At 48.8% G+C, this 14,584-nt stretch overlaps 3 protein-coding genes across 4 annotated transcripts; 1 reads left to right on the top strand and 2 right to left on the bottom strand.

Moving 5' to 3' along the window:
* The first annotated feature begins 179 nt into the window (after nt 1-179).
* Nucleotides 180-13,069, top strand: LOC120420488 (transcriptional regulator ATRX homolog). 2 transcript variants are annotated; one of them, XM_039583533.2, is made up of 7 exons: nt 180-856; nt 922-2,729; nt 2,831-4,178; nt 9,689-10,529; nt 10,590-11,020; nt 11,250-11,290; nt 11,357-13,069. In XM_039583533.2, exons 1-7 carry the CDS (start codon nt 299-301, stop codon nt 12,789-12,791), a joined length of 6,462 nt encoding a protein of 2,153 aa, XP_039439467.1. In that variant the 5' UTR covers nt 180-298; the 3' UTR covers nt 12,792-13,069. The 2 variants fall into 2 exon arrangements, with proteins under 2 accessions (XP_039439467.1, XP_039439468.1); XM_039583534.2 differs by lacking the exon at nt 11,357-13,069 and having other exon boundaries at nt 11,094-11,289.
* LOC120420489 (conserved oligomeric Golgi complex subunit 5-like) lies at nt 4,197-6,732 on the bottom strand. The gene is made up of 3 exons (XM_039583535.2): nt 6,596-6,732; nt 5,884-6,537; nt 4,197-5,820 (listed from the first exon to the last, which is right to left on the bottom strand). The coding sequence occupies exons 1-3, from the start codon at nt 6,645-6,647 to the stop codon at nt 4,226-4,228; spliced, it is 2,301 nt and encodes a 766-aa protein (XP_039439469.1). The 5' UTR covers nt 6,648-6,732; the 3' UTR covers nt 4,197-4,225.
* LOC120420490 (glutathione S-transferase 1-like) lies at nt 12,834-14,154 on the bottom strand. The gene is made up of 2 exons (XM_039583536.2): nt 13,298-14,154; nt 12,834-13,223 (listed from the first exon to the last, which is right to left on the bottom strand). The coding sequence occupies exons 1-2, from the start codon at nt 13,700-13,702 to the stop codon at nt 13,080-13,082; spliced, it is 549 nt and encodes a 182-aa protein (XP_039439470.1). The 5' UTR covers nt 13,703-14,154; the 3' UTR covers nt 12,834-13,079.
* Nucleotides 14,155-14,584: the final 430 nt, after the last annotated feature.

Genomic DNA, 14,584 nt, shown 5'->3' with positions numbered 1-14,584 from the left:
AAGCGCGACTGCCGATAGGTAACCGCTTTTCTTGTGGGGTGCGTATTGGCCTTCAAGACGAAATTATCGACATCATTGTCGACAACCCTATTATTTGACTGCCCAGCGGTGTTAAATGTTTGCGAAATCCACCAAGTCCCACCTATTTGATCCAACCTTGAATTTGGCAAAGGCCGCCCAAACTTTCCCCAAAACCTGTCCGTTCGTGCTCGCGTTCAGTCGTTTCGTGCAAGAGTTGTCCCAGTCTTTTTTTTTCGTGAAAAGTTTTGTGAGAATATTGAGGAAACGGGAACCTGCCATGGCCTATTCCGACACGGACGAATCGTCCGTCGGAATCAGCTCCCGGTCGGGCAGCTGGCAAATCGATTCCGGCTCGTCGGATTACGAGGGGGGCGTAGCGCCAGCTGTCCCCAAGGTTCCGGCTGTCGTTGGGGGGCGTAGGCGGAACCCCCGCCGGAGGGCAGCAAAGGAGGCGGGCAGCTTTCGGGCTCCTTCCGAGCTGCGCTCGGATGATTCGTTGAAGGTGGGGAAGAAAAAGAAGAAGAAGGGCGTAGCGCCAGTTCCGAAGGTCGTTCTGCCAGCCGGAGAGCGAAAGCGCAACACTCGCAAGAAGCCTCAGGCTGCTGCGATTGAGCGATCTAGTGAGGTCAGTGGGGAGGAAGATGAGGAGGAGGGTGAAGATTCGGTTGCCCAGATGCGGGCCATGTTGCGACTTCCGACGGTGCTGATCCAGGTGCGCAAGTACGGGATGGATATCGTGGACATTTGCGACCAGATGGAAAACTTGTTGCTTGACGAGGGGAATAACGACGAGATGAGTCGACTTAAGCAGAAGCTGAACAAGTTGAGCGAAAAGGTAAGCCGGATTAGGACCGGGATTTTGGATTGTTTTTAGATATAGCTTTGTTTTTATTCTTGCAGTGCTACCAAAAGGTGCGAGCAGAGTTTGACTGCGAAAATTTTAAGGAACCCAAGCCGAGATTGTCTCGTCGGGACAAACACAAGCCAAAACCGGTCATCGAGTCGGACGATGACTCCCCGATGCGTCCCCGGCGTTTGGCTCGATCCGACAGTGTTGATTACACGTCGCCGGACAGAACTGGCGATTCGACGCAGCAACAGCCGGACGATTCACACAAACGGGATGAATCTGCCAAAGACAGTGGCAATCCGTCCTCTGGTCAGGATGAATCGCCGTCGAAGAATGACACGGACGTTGAACCCAATGCCCCGTCTGTTGACGAGCCCGAAGACATGGAACCGATTCGGGACTGTCCACCCGAGAACAGCTACGAAACTGGCATCATGGACATTACGGACGGCGATCCGGATTGCAATCTGTTCTTCGACACGGAGCTGATGGCCGAAGTTTGTCCACCGCCAACCGACAGTATGATCAACGAGACACCTTCAATAAATGATGACATTTTCCGCGGACTGCAAAATGATCACGACGCGTACACGACACCGATTCACCGGGAGATTGTACCGCCGGCGGAACCGGCTCGACCGGCGTCACCCAAAAAGCGGGTTACGCAGGAGTGCAACACCACGGACACGCCAACCACCAGCATCGGTTCGCGATCTACGGTCGATTCTCATCGTAGACGGGTTCTCCCGGCGACCGAGACTCCGGTGGTTCAGCAATCGCTCGAGCGGTACTTTACCAAGAAACCTGTTGAGCCAGTTGAGCAACCCCCCGTAGATGACGAAGTCCTGTTTGTCAGTGCCACGGCAGGCCGTCGTCAGAAAGCTAATGACGTTCAGATCAAATCGGAACCCGAGCCAAAGCAGGACGTCTTCGTAACTCCTGAATATGTACCCAAGCCGGTCACGGTTGTAACCAATCAGAATCAACCCAAGTATGTCGCCGCACCAACCGGCCAATATGAACCCGAGCCGGTCGTCCCAGAATATGTCCCCGAGCCGGTCGTTGCTGCAACCTCACGTGCACAGTATCGACCCAAGTCGGTCGCCAATCCAACTCCCGAATATGAACCCGAGCCCGGACCGTCAAAAGCTCCAGCTAAGCAGTGGATGGTGCAAAAACTGGAGGCCAAAGGACCCAAGTTCATCACCAACTCCGATCCCAACCCAAACCGCGAACCTACGGTTGAAGAGCTCCAGTACATCGTGCCACATCAGCCCAAGTTCAGCGTGCCGCCAGCGCCTACAGGAGAAAATCCCGACCTGGAGCTAATGAAGAACGAAATCGATTGCCGTACGCGCATCCCAGATCTCTCCTGGATCGCCCAGAAAGCCATTCGTGAGGAGGGTCAACGCGCCAAACGGGTCGAGCGGAACAACGAGAAGCTGCAACAGCAGCTGCAGCATTACCAGACCACAATGCCGGAGAATCAGCTGATCCTGGATTACGACACCGACAGCAAGACCTTCATCCGGGTGCACCCGGAACTGGTCAAGACAATGAAACCTCACCAACGCGAGGGCGTCAAGTTCATGTACGACTGCTGTTACGGCGGGGTTTCGGACGTCAAGAACTCCAACGGATCCGGGTGCATTCTGGCGCACTGCATGGGCCTCGGCAAAACGCTGCAGGTGATTGCCCTTATGAACACGGTCGTGTGCTACCCGAAGATGAAAACCAAGCGAATCATCGTGATCTGTCCGAAGAGCACCGTCATGAACTGGGCCCAGGAGATTCAGCACTGGCTGGGCGACATCCAGAGTGGGGTGAAGCTGAAGGTGTTCTACCTGCCGGATAGCTCGTGAGTATCGCGAATCTTTTTAGTCTATGGCTTGATATCCAGCGATACAGCCTTCAAGTCACAACTATATTAAATTAATGGTATCCTATTTCTCCTTCCAGCAACATCATAAAGAAGATGGAGGTTCTTCGCGGCTTCCACTCCATATCCGGTCGCATGGCCAGCGTGCTGCTGATCGGCTATGAAGCGTTCCGTTCGTTGGTGTTCTACGACGCTAGCAACCGTAAGGGCGAGAAACATTCCGAGGGTGTACGCACTGAGGTACGCCGCGTCCTCATCAATCCGGGAGCAGATCTCGTGATTCTGGACGAGGGTCACATCATCAAGAACCGCAAGTCGCAGACGAACCTGTCGGTGGCAGAGATTGCCACCAAGCGTCGGATCATCCTGACGGGCACTCCCATCCAGAACAACCTGAACGAGTACTACTGCATGGTGAACTTCGTGAAGCCGGCCTACCTCGGAAGCGAGAAGGAATTCAACGAACACTACGCGACTCCGATCAAACAGGGACAACACGCGGACTCTGCCGTGGCGGACGTCAAATACATGAAGTATCGATCTTACGTTCTGCACAAAAACCTGGTCAACTTTGTCCAGCGCAAAGAGTTTGATGTGCTGCGCGGCTTTCTGCCCGAAAAGTATGAGTACGTGTTGTACGTACCGCTCACCCCAGTTCAAGAAGATCTGTACGAGCAGTACCTGAAGCGGAATCCGCTGCGGCAGGAAACGGGAGGCGCACATTTGCTGGAGGATTACACCTTCATGCGCAAGATTTGGACGCACCCGATCGTGCTCGAGCGGGCTTGGGAAACGGCAATGAAGAAAAAGTACGGAGTTCAAGAGCGTCGCCGGGCAACTCGTCGAGCGCACGGCTTCGACAGCAGCTCGGATGATGACGATGACGACGACAAAGACCGAACGCGCGCCATCACAAACATCTGGTGGAAGCAGATCATCAGCGCCGACGACCTGGAATCGCTCTTCCCGAGCAACAAGATGATTCTGCTGTTTGAAATCCTACGGCTGTGCCAGGAACGTGGCGAAAAGTGTCTGATCTTCTCCGGCTACGTAATGGTGCTGAACATGGTCGAGCACTTTATGAAGATGATCGACGAGCAGGGCACGAATCCGAAGGCGGCCCTGTACGGGTTCAACAAGTTCCGCGGCCCGTGGCGTCCGGGCATGGACTTTTACCGCATCGACGGCGGAACGTCCAAGTCAACGCGGCACGAAATGATCACCAAGTTCAACGATCCGAAGAACCTCGTGACGCGCGTCTTTCTCATCTCGACCAAGGCCGGCGGCCAGGGCATTAACCTGGTGGGAGCGAATCGAGTCATCATCCTGGACACTTCGTGGAACCCGGCCGTGGATCAGCAGGGCATCTTCCGAATCTACCGACTGGGACAGCAGAAACCGTGCTACATCTACCGGCTGTTGGCGATGGTAAGTAAAAAACGGGAATATTTTCAACATGTTTAACCTTTATAAGCTCAATCACTGCTCTTGGTCGAGTCGGCAATCGACTCGTCCAGATATTGCGTTATAAGTGGGTAAATTACATCGTACTGGGAAATGTTCTTCTGTCGGACGACCGCGCGGTACTTTTGCAGCGCTCCGGTTATCAACTCGAGCCGGTCCCGTTCGGCGGTGTGCGATTCGAGCCACTGCAGCAGCTTCTCGTTGGACCATCCGGCGGTGATGTGCGGGCTGGCCAGGTCCGACCCGGCAAAACCAAACAGTAGAAAGAGCACGATGTAGGGCGGCACGGCGCCGTCTTTCTCCTGCTTGACGAGGTCTTCCGGTGGTGCGTTGAGCAGCGTAGACATTGCCCGCAGCATGCGGAAGTTCTTGCCCAGTACGGTCAGGTCGGGGACGATGGGTTTCAGGGCTTGCTCCAGGTGATGGCAGTCGGACTTGAGTCGTAGACGTCCGGCCATCGAGATGGGTCTGCACAGGGCGGCGTTTTGGACGAAGAGTTCGATGCAACGGCGAGCCAGGTTGAGGCCGCACTCTTCGATGGTGGTCTTGTCGGAGAACGGAGCGATGTGTGAGTTCCACGAGCGGAGGAGGAAATCCTGCAGTTCTTGGACGTAGAACGACGGTCCGGCTGCGGTTATGGTGGCCGTGTTGAGTCCCGGTTCGCGATGCATCGACAGCAGGATTATATTGACGGCCGAGTGGATCGAACCGATCAACTGTTGCATAATGGTCAGCGTGATGGTACGACCTTCGTTGAGGCTCTGTTTCAACTTGGTAGCGGACGGTGAAGCGGAGAACTTGGTTCCAAGATTACGAATCAACCGGCCGATGGCTTCCTGGTGGTAGAAGATGATGTTCGCAAGGGTGATGTTCTGCGACTGGGCCGCGTTCGGATTGTCCAACACCTGTTGCGTATCGCCACCTAGCTTCACGTTTCGCTCGATACGATTCCAAAGATCTTTGTTCGAAACGCAGATAACGTCCATCACCTGCCGGGTCAGCCGATCGTCCACAATGGCCGCACTCAGCTCGGTTGAAGCAACTCGGACGACGGCATCGATGACCTCCTGGTTGGGAAATTCAATGTCCACCAGAACCATCTTCAAATTGTTGGCGCACTTTTCCAAGTAACCCGCCTCCAGCGAAGCAAACACCTGCTCGTCAAACACAAACGGACCGTGGTCCAGCTTCTTCTCCAGCCCACGGGCCACCGAAAGCAACTTGGGCAGTCCCTGCTGGAGTGCCTGATAGACGTGTGGAGTGTTGGATTGCGCGTTCGCGAAAGACGTCGTCAGCTGACGGGTCAAGTTGGTCCAGAAATTCGACCCGATAGTCTCGGCCATCCGTTTGCAGTCGTCGGTTAGGGCCAGATCGCTGTACAGGAGACAACGCTGCAGGAAGATGATCTGCTGACAGTAGCTGTGAAATTCGTCCAGAAAGAGCCACTCCAGTGCTTGCCACAGCTTGGAGCGAAAGTTGGTCGAACTGGTTAGGACGGGCGCTTTGCCGGGTCCCCTGGTCTGTTCCGAGCGATCCTTCGTGCCGGAGGGGTCCGATTTGCGCAACTTACTAATGTCGGAGGTTGTGAAGCACTCCTTGATGGAATCTACGAGAAAAAAATAATCGAAATTATTACCCCTTGATCGCAACCAAGCCTCAAAACCCTCACCCTTGATGTAACGCTGGTACGTCTCCAGGATGTTCTCCAAGCACTTGCCCAGCGTTTTCATGTTCAAAAATATTCGCAAGCAATTCTTCGTCTCGTCCTCCTTTTCGCCCTGAATGCTCTGGAACAGATCCCGGTGGGCCGTCTGCACCAGTCGTGCCTTAACAGCCTTCACCGCTCCAATCTCCTCCCGCAAAAAGTCGATCCCCGTCAGATCCACATCGTCCATCAGACAGTCCAGCTCGTAAATCACACTCGCCTGCTCCGCCAGTCCCGGCGCGCCCTCCAACCGCTGATAGACGTGCAAAAACCGGCCACTCTGCCGCAGCAGGTGCGACAACTCGTGCAGCCTCGCCAGAATCTTCGTTTGCGTTTCCGTCTGCTCGTACGGCACGTTGACCATCTTCTTGAGCCGGTCCGCGCTGGCCTTCAACCGTTCAATGTGGCCCGACACGGAACCGACGGCGGCATTCAGCCGGCCCGCTTGATTCGCCTGGAACAGCAACGTTCCGTACTGGTCGCGAACCTGCGTCTGCAGCTGGGCGGACACCTTCTCCAGGCCCTCGGACAGTTTGCCGATCTGGTCCGTGATGGTCATTTTGGTGGCCAGTTTGGCCTTTTCCTCTTGCTTGTCCTGCAGGAACACGCTGAAGAATTCTGCGAAGGAAGTGCATTGCGGAAGGGGTTCTGTTTTTTCGGTTGATTTTATGCTCACCATCTTTTTCTATAGTTTCACAGGTTTTGAGGGTTTCGCTATCCATGGTCATTGCTAATTCAATCGATGATTTATTTTTCTCTGATTATCGTACACGTCGCAAATTTAATTCTAGTTGACCAATTTCAAAACAAACATTAGGTCTATTCCCGTACTTGCAGAATTGCAGAATTTCTGCAGCTTCTGCAGAATTCTGCAGCCAGCATAAGTCACTTTTTTGCAGCACGTTCCCGTACTTTTCAGCTCGCTCTCTTCATCTCTCTCTTTTGCAGAAGTTCTGCAAGGAGAGAAGCCGCAAAACTTTTGCCTGGGTAGCGCGTTCCAGTACTTTTTCTGCAATATTGTACACAGTTGAGTGGATTTACTCAAATTGGGTATTGAAGTTTTTTTTTTTAATTATTTCAAAACAATTAAAAAAATGGATTGACAAAAATTGTAATTGAAAGAAGTTTACCTCTAGAACGGGGACTTATTTTTTATGCAAATCAACATTTTATCTAAAAAATCAAGCATGTACCATTTATTAAACTAGAAATTAATAATGCTTAGGTAGACATTTTATATTAGAAACAACTCAAAACTTTTACATTAGGTAAACAATTTAAGAAATGGGAATGGCAGGTACATTTAAAAAAACATAATTAAAAAAGAAAAAGGTTTAATATAGAAGGTATATTTATATAGACCATAAATACATGTTTTAATAGTAAAATGTTTGAAAGATAACATAGTGAAAATATCACCGATAGTGAAAATATCACAATTGCACAAGAAACCGCTGCTTCTGTGACTTTTTCACTATCACAATGTGGGATTTAGGTGGGACTTCAGGATAGTACAATTGATTTGTTGCTTAGCATTCGCATTTAATATAAATCTGTATCCTTTCCAAATCTATTTGATGTTAAATTTAGTTAAAATTGTTAAGTTAGAGTAATGCTGTCAATATACTTTGATTGATGAAGAATACTAGGCATTCTTTTATGTCAAATTGTCCATAGAGTCTCGATCAATCAATAATGTAATGATATCGGACAAAATTCGTTGATCTGTTGAACTAACGGTTTTCGGATTATGGTTGTATCGACCATTGTTGCGAATCGAGGAACTACGGATCTTTTGACGTAAATGGTCATTTCTTTTTCAAATCGCGATTTCTATCCTATTTGTATATCAGTTCACAAATTTTTATTGTTTTTTGATAGAAGTAGTACTGCAACAGTTAAAGGAACGTTTAGTTTTGAACATTAAGTTTAGAGGATTTTAGATTAAAATTTAGATTTTCAATCCAAAGTAGTTAGCAAATGAATATTTGGACTTAAATGAATAATTGAATAAGTTGGACTTATGAATAACACACAACTGTGCATTTATTCTAGAGTCAGATCCATACAGCGTCAGTGTTTATTTGGTCGAAGTGTACTAATTCATTGGCAGATCTGATTCTAGTTGTAATGTACGACAAGACTACTGACAGACGTGACAGGACGAGGGCCCAGTTTAGAGGTTTCAACATCAACGATGTGCGGCTGGATCACCCTCCCAAAAAAAAAAAAAAAAAAAATGTTTGAAAGATAACATAAATAGATTATGATTGGATTTCACATCGAAGAACAACGGTGACGCAGCGAAATTGACAAATAAAAAAAATGAATCACAAACTCTACAATTTTGAAACTCATAAATTTAGAAATCTGAAAATTAAGAAATTCGTGATTAAAAATATAAGAAAAACTATTTTCAAATTGAGGAACTTGAAAAAAATAAATCGGATATTAGATAAATTAAAAAATGCAAATATTTATTTCAGAAAAAAAAACAATAAATCAGAAATTCAAAGCTTAAAAATACAAATAATTAAAAATTAAACATTGAAAATTTCAAAAAAATCTTAATTTTCGAAATTCGAAATAAAAAAATTAAGGTTTCTAACTTAAAAGTTCCTAAACTTAAAAATTCAAATATTTTTAAATTCGAAATAAATAAATCAAAAGTTTGAATATTTCAAAGTTCAGAACACCAAAAATTCAAAAGTAACAGTTTAAAAAAAAATAATAAAAAAAAGAAACTAAAAAAACAAAAATAAGTAAAATTTTAAAATTCTGTACATAAAAAAATTAAAACTCAAATATTAAAAAATAGAAACAGTTCGTACTCTATTTTCCGAAGAACTCGTCAAAATGTTCAATCTCTAAATCCTCTAAACCTGATTTTCTAACGACTGCAAAAAAATGTACTTTTTGTGAAATGCGCCATCTTGGCATTTAAGAATTTCCGAATTTTAGAATTTAAACTTCCGAAAATTTAAGAATTCGAATAAATTACATCACATTTTTTGGTTCAAATAAGAATACAAATTGGTAGCACCGTTAAAGGTACAATTTATTATTTGGCAATTAAATTTACCTATTATTTAAACACACATATTTAGTCTATTCAAAAAGTTATCATTTTAACACTAAAAAATATCGCTATATCATTTACATTAATGAACTAAGCATGAAATCGTTAACACAAAAAAATCGTTCTCAATAAAACCAGACATAAAAAAAACTAACTACCCAAAAAATCCATCAATTCAAAATATACAAACGCCTCTTCAAACGACTAATTCAATTTAGTAATAATAAAACAAAAAAATATTACAACTAATAATAAAATGCTTGATTTCACCCAAATTGCAAACTTTATGTAAGCGTGTACTCAACATCCATCACACCAACTTGCAGTCACTTTTCAACAAGAAAGAGAAGAGAGAGCTTGCAGAAAAGTACGGGAACGGTTTTGCTGCAACTTCTGTCTCTCTCATTGCAGAAGTTCTGCCTGGGAAAAAGTTACTTATGTTGCAGAAAAGTACGGGAACGCTCTGCTGCCGATTTCGTGCAGAATTGCAGAATTCTGCAGTACGGGAATAGACCTATTATGGAAAATGACGACAAAGACTTTGACAGCTACACGGCTGTTTGGAATTGACAAACTTTTGTTATTATTCAAAGCCGTTTACTTTGAGGGGCAGGATGGTATTCAACACAAATAAATTAGGAGGTGCTATTAGCCCTATTTTTTTAATTCCCAAATTTACTTCTTCTACAGCACACTATGGAGGAGAAGGTGTACTCGCGGGCCGTTACGAAACAGGCGATGAGTCACCGGGTGGCGGACAAGAAGCAGGTCGACCGCAACTACAGCATGGCCGACCTCGAGGAGTTGTACCATTTTGAGCGCGTCGACATGGCGGCCCGGCCGAACGCCGCCCCCGCCGAGGACGAGCTGCTGTCCAATTTGCTGTGGAACAAGCACAAGCTTATATTCCGATACCACACGCACGAGACGATGCTGGACAACAAAACGGAGCAGGATCTGACCGAGGCGGAAAAGAAGGTCGCCTGGGCCCAGTTCAAGTCGAAGCATCACACGACGGGTGCCGTCGCGGGACTCGGGCTGGACATTCTGGGTGGTGGACTGGGTCCAACCGACTCGCAGCTGTCCGACCCGGACTTGGACTCGCAGGTGTTGACCGAGCTGGACCTGGCATGCGCTCCAAACTACGAGGACGACGACGTCAAGCCGGAACAGCAGGGATCGCTACCGCCGTTGGCCCTTCCGGTGAGACAAATGGCTCCGCCGACGCCAAACAACAAGGCGACCATTTTTGGCGATGATCCGTACAACACGAGCTACGGCGGTGGGTTGAGCATCATCGAGGAGCAGAGGCAACGGTTGAGTTTGAAGCCCGAACTGGGGGTGAAGCGCGCGGCCTCTCAGGTTACGGTCAGTGCCGCCGAGGTGGAACTGTTGCGCGAGCTTGAGGAGAATGCTGTCCAGAAGAAGGTTAAGGGAGAGGATGATCATTACGAGCCACCAGCCAAGAAGAAGGTTGCCGCGCGGGATGTTCCAGTGATGGACACGATCGACCTGTTGAACTTGTCCTACGGTGATAAATGTGGAGGATTGTATTGCGTTTGTGAAATCAACTTCTTTATTCTGCTTTCAGAGGGCGACTCGGAAGAGCCGCTCGAGGAGAGTCGCGAAAAGCAGTCGTCAGAGATGGAGGTGTCGATTCCACCGTCGGTTCCAGTTTTGAAGAGTGACAGCGGTTTGTCCATGATCGAGTACGATCCGGTTGGAAGCACGCAGGAGTTGGCGAGCTACGCTGAAACCACCACGACCACAATGAACTCCACCGTAGACCAGATCGTTCCACCGCCGCCGGTCAGCTACGAAAAGTTCAAGGCCAGCCTGGTCGAAGATCCGTCCGTGACGACGAGCACAACGACGGCGTCGCCAGCTGCGGTCATGGTGGTGGCCACCTGCAGCTCTCCCGCGGCCGTGCCAGCTCCCCGCGTGATTATGACGCGCAGTATGAAACGAGCGGCCGTGCCGTTGAAAGCGGGGGATGTTCCCGCGATTAAGGCGGCGAAGAAGGTGGGTGTCGCAAGGTTGTTCAGGGCCGCGCGCGCAGAACTGATTCCGCTTCCATTTCTCTTCCTTTTTGCAGATCAAATAATGAAAATGCTCTCTCTATTTTTGCTATTGTCGAATAGTTGTTTATTTATTGTCCTTTTTTGTAAATAGTTGTTAGCTTAGAATTAGTTTTTCTTTTGTATTCTCGGAAGTTGTGCAGATTAACGGCGTCTGCTTACTCTCTCTGCAGATTCGTGGCATCGACGATGGTGGGAGCTTGTCGAGTGTTAGGTAAAACTGCTAGTCTAACGTTAATCCGAAAAACATCAAACTAACCACTTGACGATCACTTTTCAGCTATGAAGAAAATCGTTGTCGAGCGCTGGTTCCCTTCACCGGTCCTCGCTTCGCGATGAATACCGCGTTGAAGGCCTTGCTGGCATGTGCCCTTATCCGTGCTGACCTAGACAATCCGTGCCGAGCGCTGGTTCCGTACGTACCGAGGGTGTCCCTTTTGGAGGTCATCCTCGCCGCTGCCTTCTCGGAGCAACTTTCCTCCACGGAAAGCGATTCCGAAGACGATAGTAGCAGCAGCGAAACTGCGAGCACCTCGGACTCGTACCCGATGGGGCTGCTGACCCAGACGTCGACGCTGTCCTGGACGGCGGCCGACCTGGCCTCGCTGGATGAGCACATTAGCGAGTACTACTCGGCGCTGTCGGATCTGGAAGACGAAATGGACTTTACCCAGCACACGCTGACCGATTCGCAGCGCGCGGCCGACCAGCAGGCTCGCGACGAAAAGGAGCACGCCGAGTTGATGGAGAGTTTGCACGAGACGCGACAGGTCGTGACCGCGGACATCCTGCAAGAGCGCTGCCGTGCCGTTGTTCCGTACAATCCACCGGTTTCGCTGTGGACAGCCGAAGAGGAACAGGAAGAAGACGAACCGAAAGCCGTCGTATTTCACGCCAGCTTGGCCGAAGCGCTGACCAGCAACAACAGCTGCGCTCGCGGATTGAAGCGAAAGCGCGAGAAGGAACTTCCAGTTTCTGTAGATAATGTCGTGTGGAAGAAGCCTCGAACGAGCAAGGTCTATCGCGCCAAACGGCGATCCATCGCCGCAGCGGTTATCCCAATTCCGACCGCAATCGAATTACCTGTCGAAGAGCCTGAACCTGTAACTGCGAACACAACGCTCTCCTGGGGAGACGAAGAGGTGGACTTTGTGGATTGGAACATCTCCTGCGGAGAAATCGAAGAACGTGAAAAAGAGCGTCGACTGGCGGAGCCAGCAGAATCTTCCGCGCTCGTTCCGTACCAACCTGCGCCATCGAAGAAGGTGCCGCAGCCACGCCTGGTCGTCATGTACGGTCCAATCCGATCGTTTTGGGATCCAAAACTGCTCTCGAGTCCGCTGCTCCCGCTCGTGAACGAACGCAAGGGACAAATCTTGAAGGCTCAACACAACAAGCTGTTCCGATTCACCCCCTACGACAAGCGCGATCGCAAGTGGCGCAAAGTCGAGCAGGTCGTCACCGTCGAGGAAGAAAACACCTGCCGATCGGTGGTGCTCTACACTGGTAGCTGCCTTCAATTGCCGCAAGACGTAACGGTTCGCTACTGGCTGCATCCGCTTCTTGTGGGCTATCTGTCCTTTTGCCGTTACGCGAAGCAGCACTCGACGATGCGTGAGACGGAGGCGGCGATCAACCGAGGAACGAAGCGAAAGGTCGACTGGGAAAGTGGAGGCAGCATGAAACGTTCACGCGCGGTCAACAGTGCGCCGTAATTTTCGCACATCGAATGCGAAACTGGATTTCGTTTCCGAGACTTGAGAAAGAAAAACTTGTTTTGTTTTTTTGTTTAGTGCTTAGTGCATTAATATTTTTTTCGTTTTTATTATTAACCTCTTGATGTAACGTGGTAACAGTAATACTAACATCTATACCATCTCGATTCATCTCATCACTAAATGCTATTCTTTGTTTTATACTGTTCGACAAGTAGTTGAAGAAAATGTAGCGTGTGTTTGTTAAATAAAAGCCGTTTTTTCTCGAGCGACACAAATAGAGAGTTCTTAGTACGGTTCCTCCAGCTTGGAGCCGATTCCCTGGCCAAACATGGTGGCGCCCTGTTCGTTCTCATCGAATCCGGGCAGGGCCTTGCAGCGTTCCAGCCAGGCACTCACGTTGGCCAAACCGCTCACGTCGGCGCCCAATTTCTGCAAGAAGAAAAAGGTAATTCAAATTTAAATTTCCACTCATGCAACCCGCCAACTGTCAATATCTCTCTCACCTCCAGTGACGACACGCTCGCCAGCAGGCACAAATCGGCCACGGTGCAGTCCTCCCCGGTGACCCAGTCCTGTCCCTCCAGGAATCCGTTCAGCGTGGACAGCGCCTCCCCAATGGCGTCCTTGCGCTCCTGCGGAATGCTCTTGGCTCCGGCGCGCATGACCGGCCCGATGGCGGCGAATGCCCTCGCAAACAGCACCGTCGAGTCAAAGTACAGCATCCGGTTGACGAGGCCACGCTTGCGGGGATCGCTCGGGTAGAGCGCGCTGTCCGGCCGGTGCTGCTCAACGAGGTAGGTCGCGATCGCCTTCGACTCCCACAGGACGTAGTCGTCGTCGACGAGCGTCGGAACGGTGTGCTGCGGGTTGATCTTGAGAAAGTCCTCGGTCATGTGCTCGCCGGCCATCAGGTTCAGGATCTTAACCTGAGGGAAAAGAACAAAGCAAAACGAAACATTACGGTTACCTTCGGCATGCAGGTCAATCGCTTTTATCGACTCGTGCCTTCCCCCCTCGAGAGGGTGAAATAATTACGGAAAATCAATAGCTGGTGGCCACCGCCCGAAGGAATCGGACTCTCACGGGGCTGAATAATTGATTGCGTGATGGGTCAATTTTTCCAACCCACGCCACGACACGCGGCATAACTTTGGAAGGACACGCCGGAAAGGGGGAGTTGAGTTTAGAGACCACCCTTTTTTGTCGCAATGTACGGGACAGCTGTTTCTGGTTCTCATTAGAATGTGTTACGTTGCGAGGTGTAAGAGTTGAAGGCGACAAGCCGCCACTTAGGTATCAATTTGATACATCTTGGTGGTGCGCGCACGCAACACGCAACCATACTTAATGTTTACTTTTTTATTTGGTTAGATTTGGTTTAATGGTGATGAATGGTGTGCGCGTTTTGGTTGGCTGGTAAACCTTGCTTAACTGCGGTACTAGGGTCAAACAATTGAAGTCCTTGAATCGCATCTTTATGTATTTTTTTTTTTTGTCGGATTGTTTTAGTCTTTTTTTTACCGATTTGATTTAACTGTTCTCCTTTGTTTTAGGCTGGCGCAAGCTTTTCCGATTATGTGTGATTTGACAAAAAAATGTCCTATTTATTAAAATTTACAGCTAAAATCGAAAAATGGTTCGAAAAAATTAAAAACAAAAAACAAATTGCAAAGCTTAAAGAATAAGCTAAAGCCCATGAGATACATAAAAAAAATCACAAAATTATGAAAATTAAAAGTATTTCAAAATTGTTAGAAAAAGCTAAAAAATCCGTAAAACAACACAAACAA

The sequence above is a fragment of the Culex pipiens genome, unplaced genomic scaffold (assembly GCF_016801865.2).
Source record: "Culex pipiens pallens isolate TS unplaced genomic scaffold, TS_CPP_V2 Cpp_Un0012, whole genome shotgun sequence".
Lineage (NCBI taxonomy): Eukaryota > Metazoa > Arthropoda > Insecta > Diptera > Culicidae > Culex > Culex pipiens.
The sequence above is the reverse complement of the archived record's forward strand: the minus strand, read 5'-3'. Positions and strand labels throughout refer to the sequence as shown.

Excerpts from the sequence above, each read along its gene's own strand:
- LOC120420488 (XM_039583533.2), top strand. The coding sequence starts at position 299 with ATGGCCTATTCCGACACGGACGAATCGTCCGTCGGAATCAGCTCCCGG. Across the intron at positions 857-921 it reads TGAACAAGTTGAGCGAAAAG|TGCTACCAAAAGGTGCGAGC; the intron begins GTAAGCCGGATT and ends TTATTCTTGCAG. Across the intron at positions 11,291-11,356 it reads GGGAGCTTGTCGAGTGTTAG|CTATGAAGAAAATCGTTGTC; the intron begins GTAAAACTGCTA and ends ATCACTTTTCAG.
- LOC120420489 (XM_039583535.2), bottom strand. The coding sequence starts at position 6,647 with ATGACCATGGATAGCGAAACCCTCAAAACCTGTGAAACTATAGAAAAA. Across the intron at positions 6,538-6,595 it reads TGAAACTATAGAAAAAGATG|AATTCTTCAGCGTGTTCCTG; the intron begins GTGAGCATAAAA and ends CTTCCTTCGCAG. Across the intron at positions 5,821-5,883 it reads GTACCAGCGTTACATCAAGG|ATTCCATCAAGGAGTGCTTC; the intron begins GTGAGGGTTTTG and ends TTTTTCTCGTAG.
- LOC120420490 (XM_039583536.2), bottom strand. The coding sequence starts at position 13,702 with ATGGCCGGCGAGCACATGACCGAGGACTTTCTCAAGATCAACCCGCAG. Across the intron at positions 13,224-13,297 it reads CGAGCGTGTCGTCACTGGAG|AAATTGGGCGCCGACGTGAG; the intron begins GTGAGAGAGATA and ends TTCTTCTTGCAG.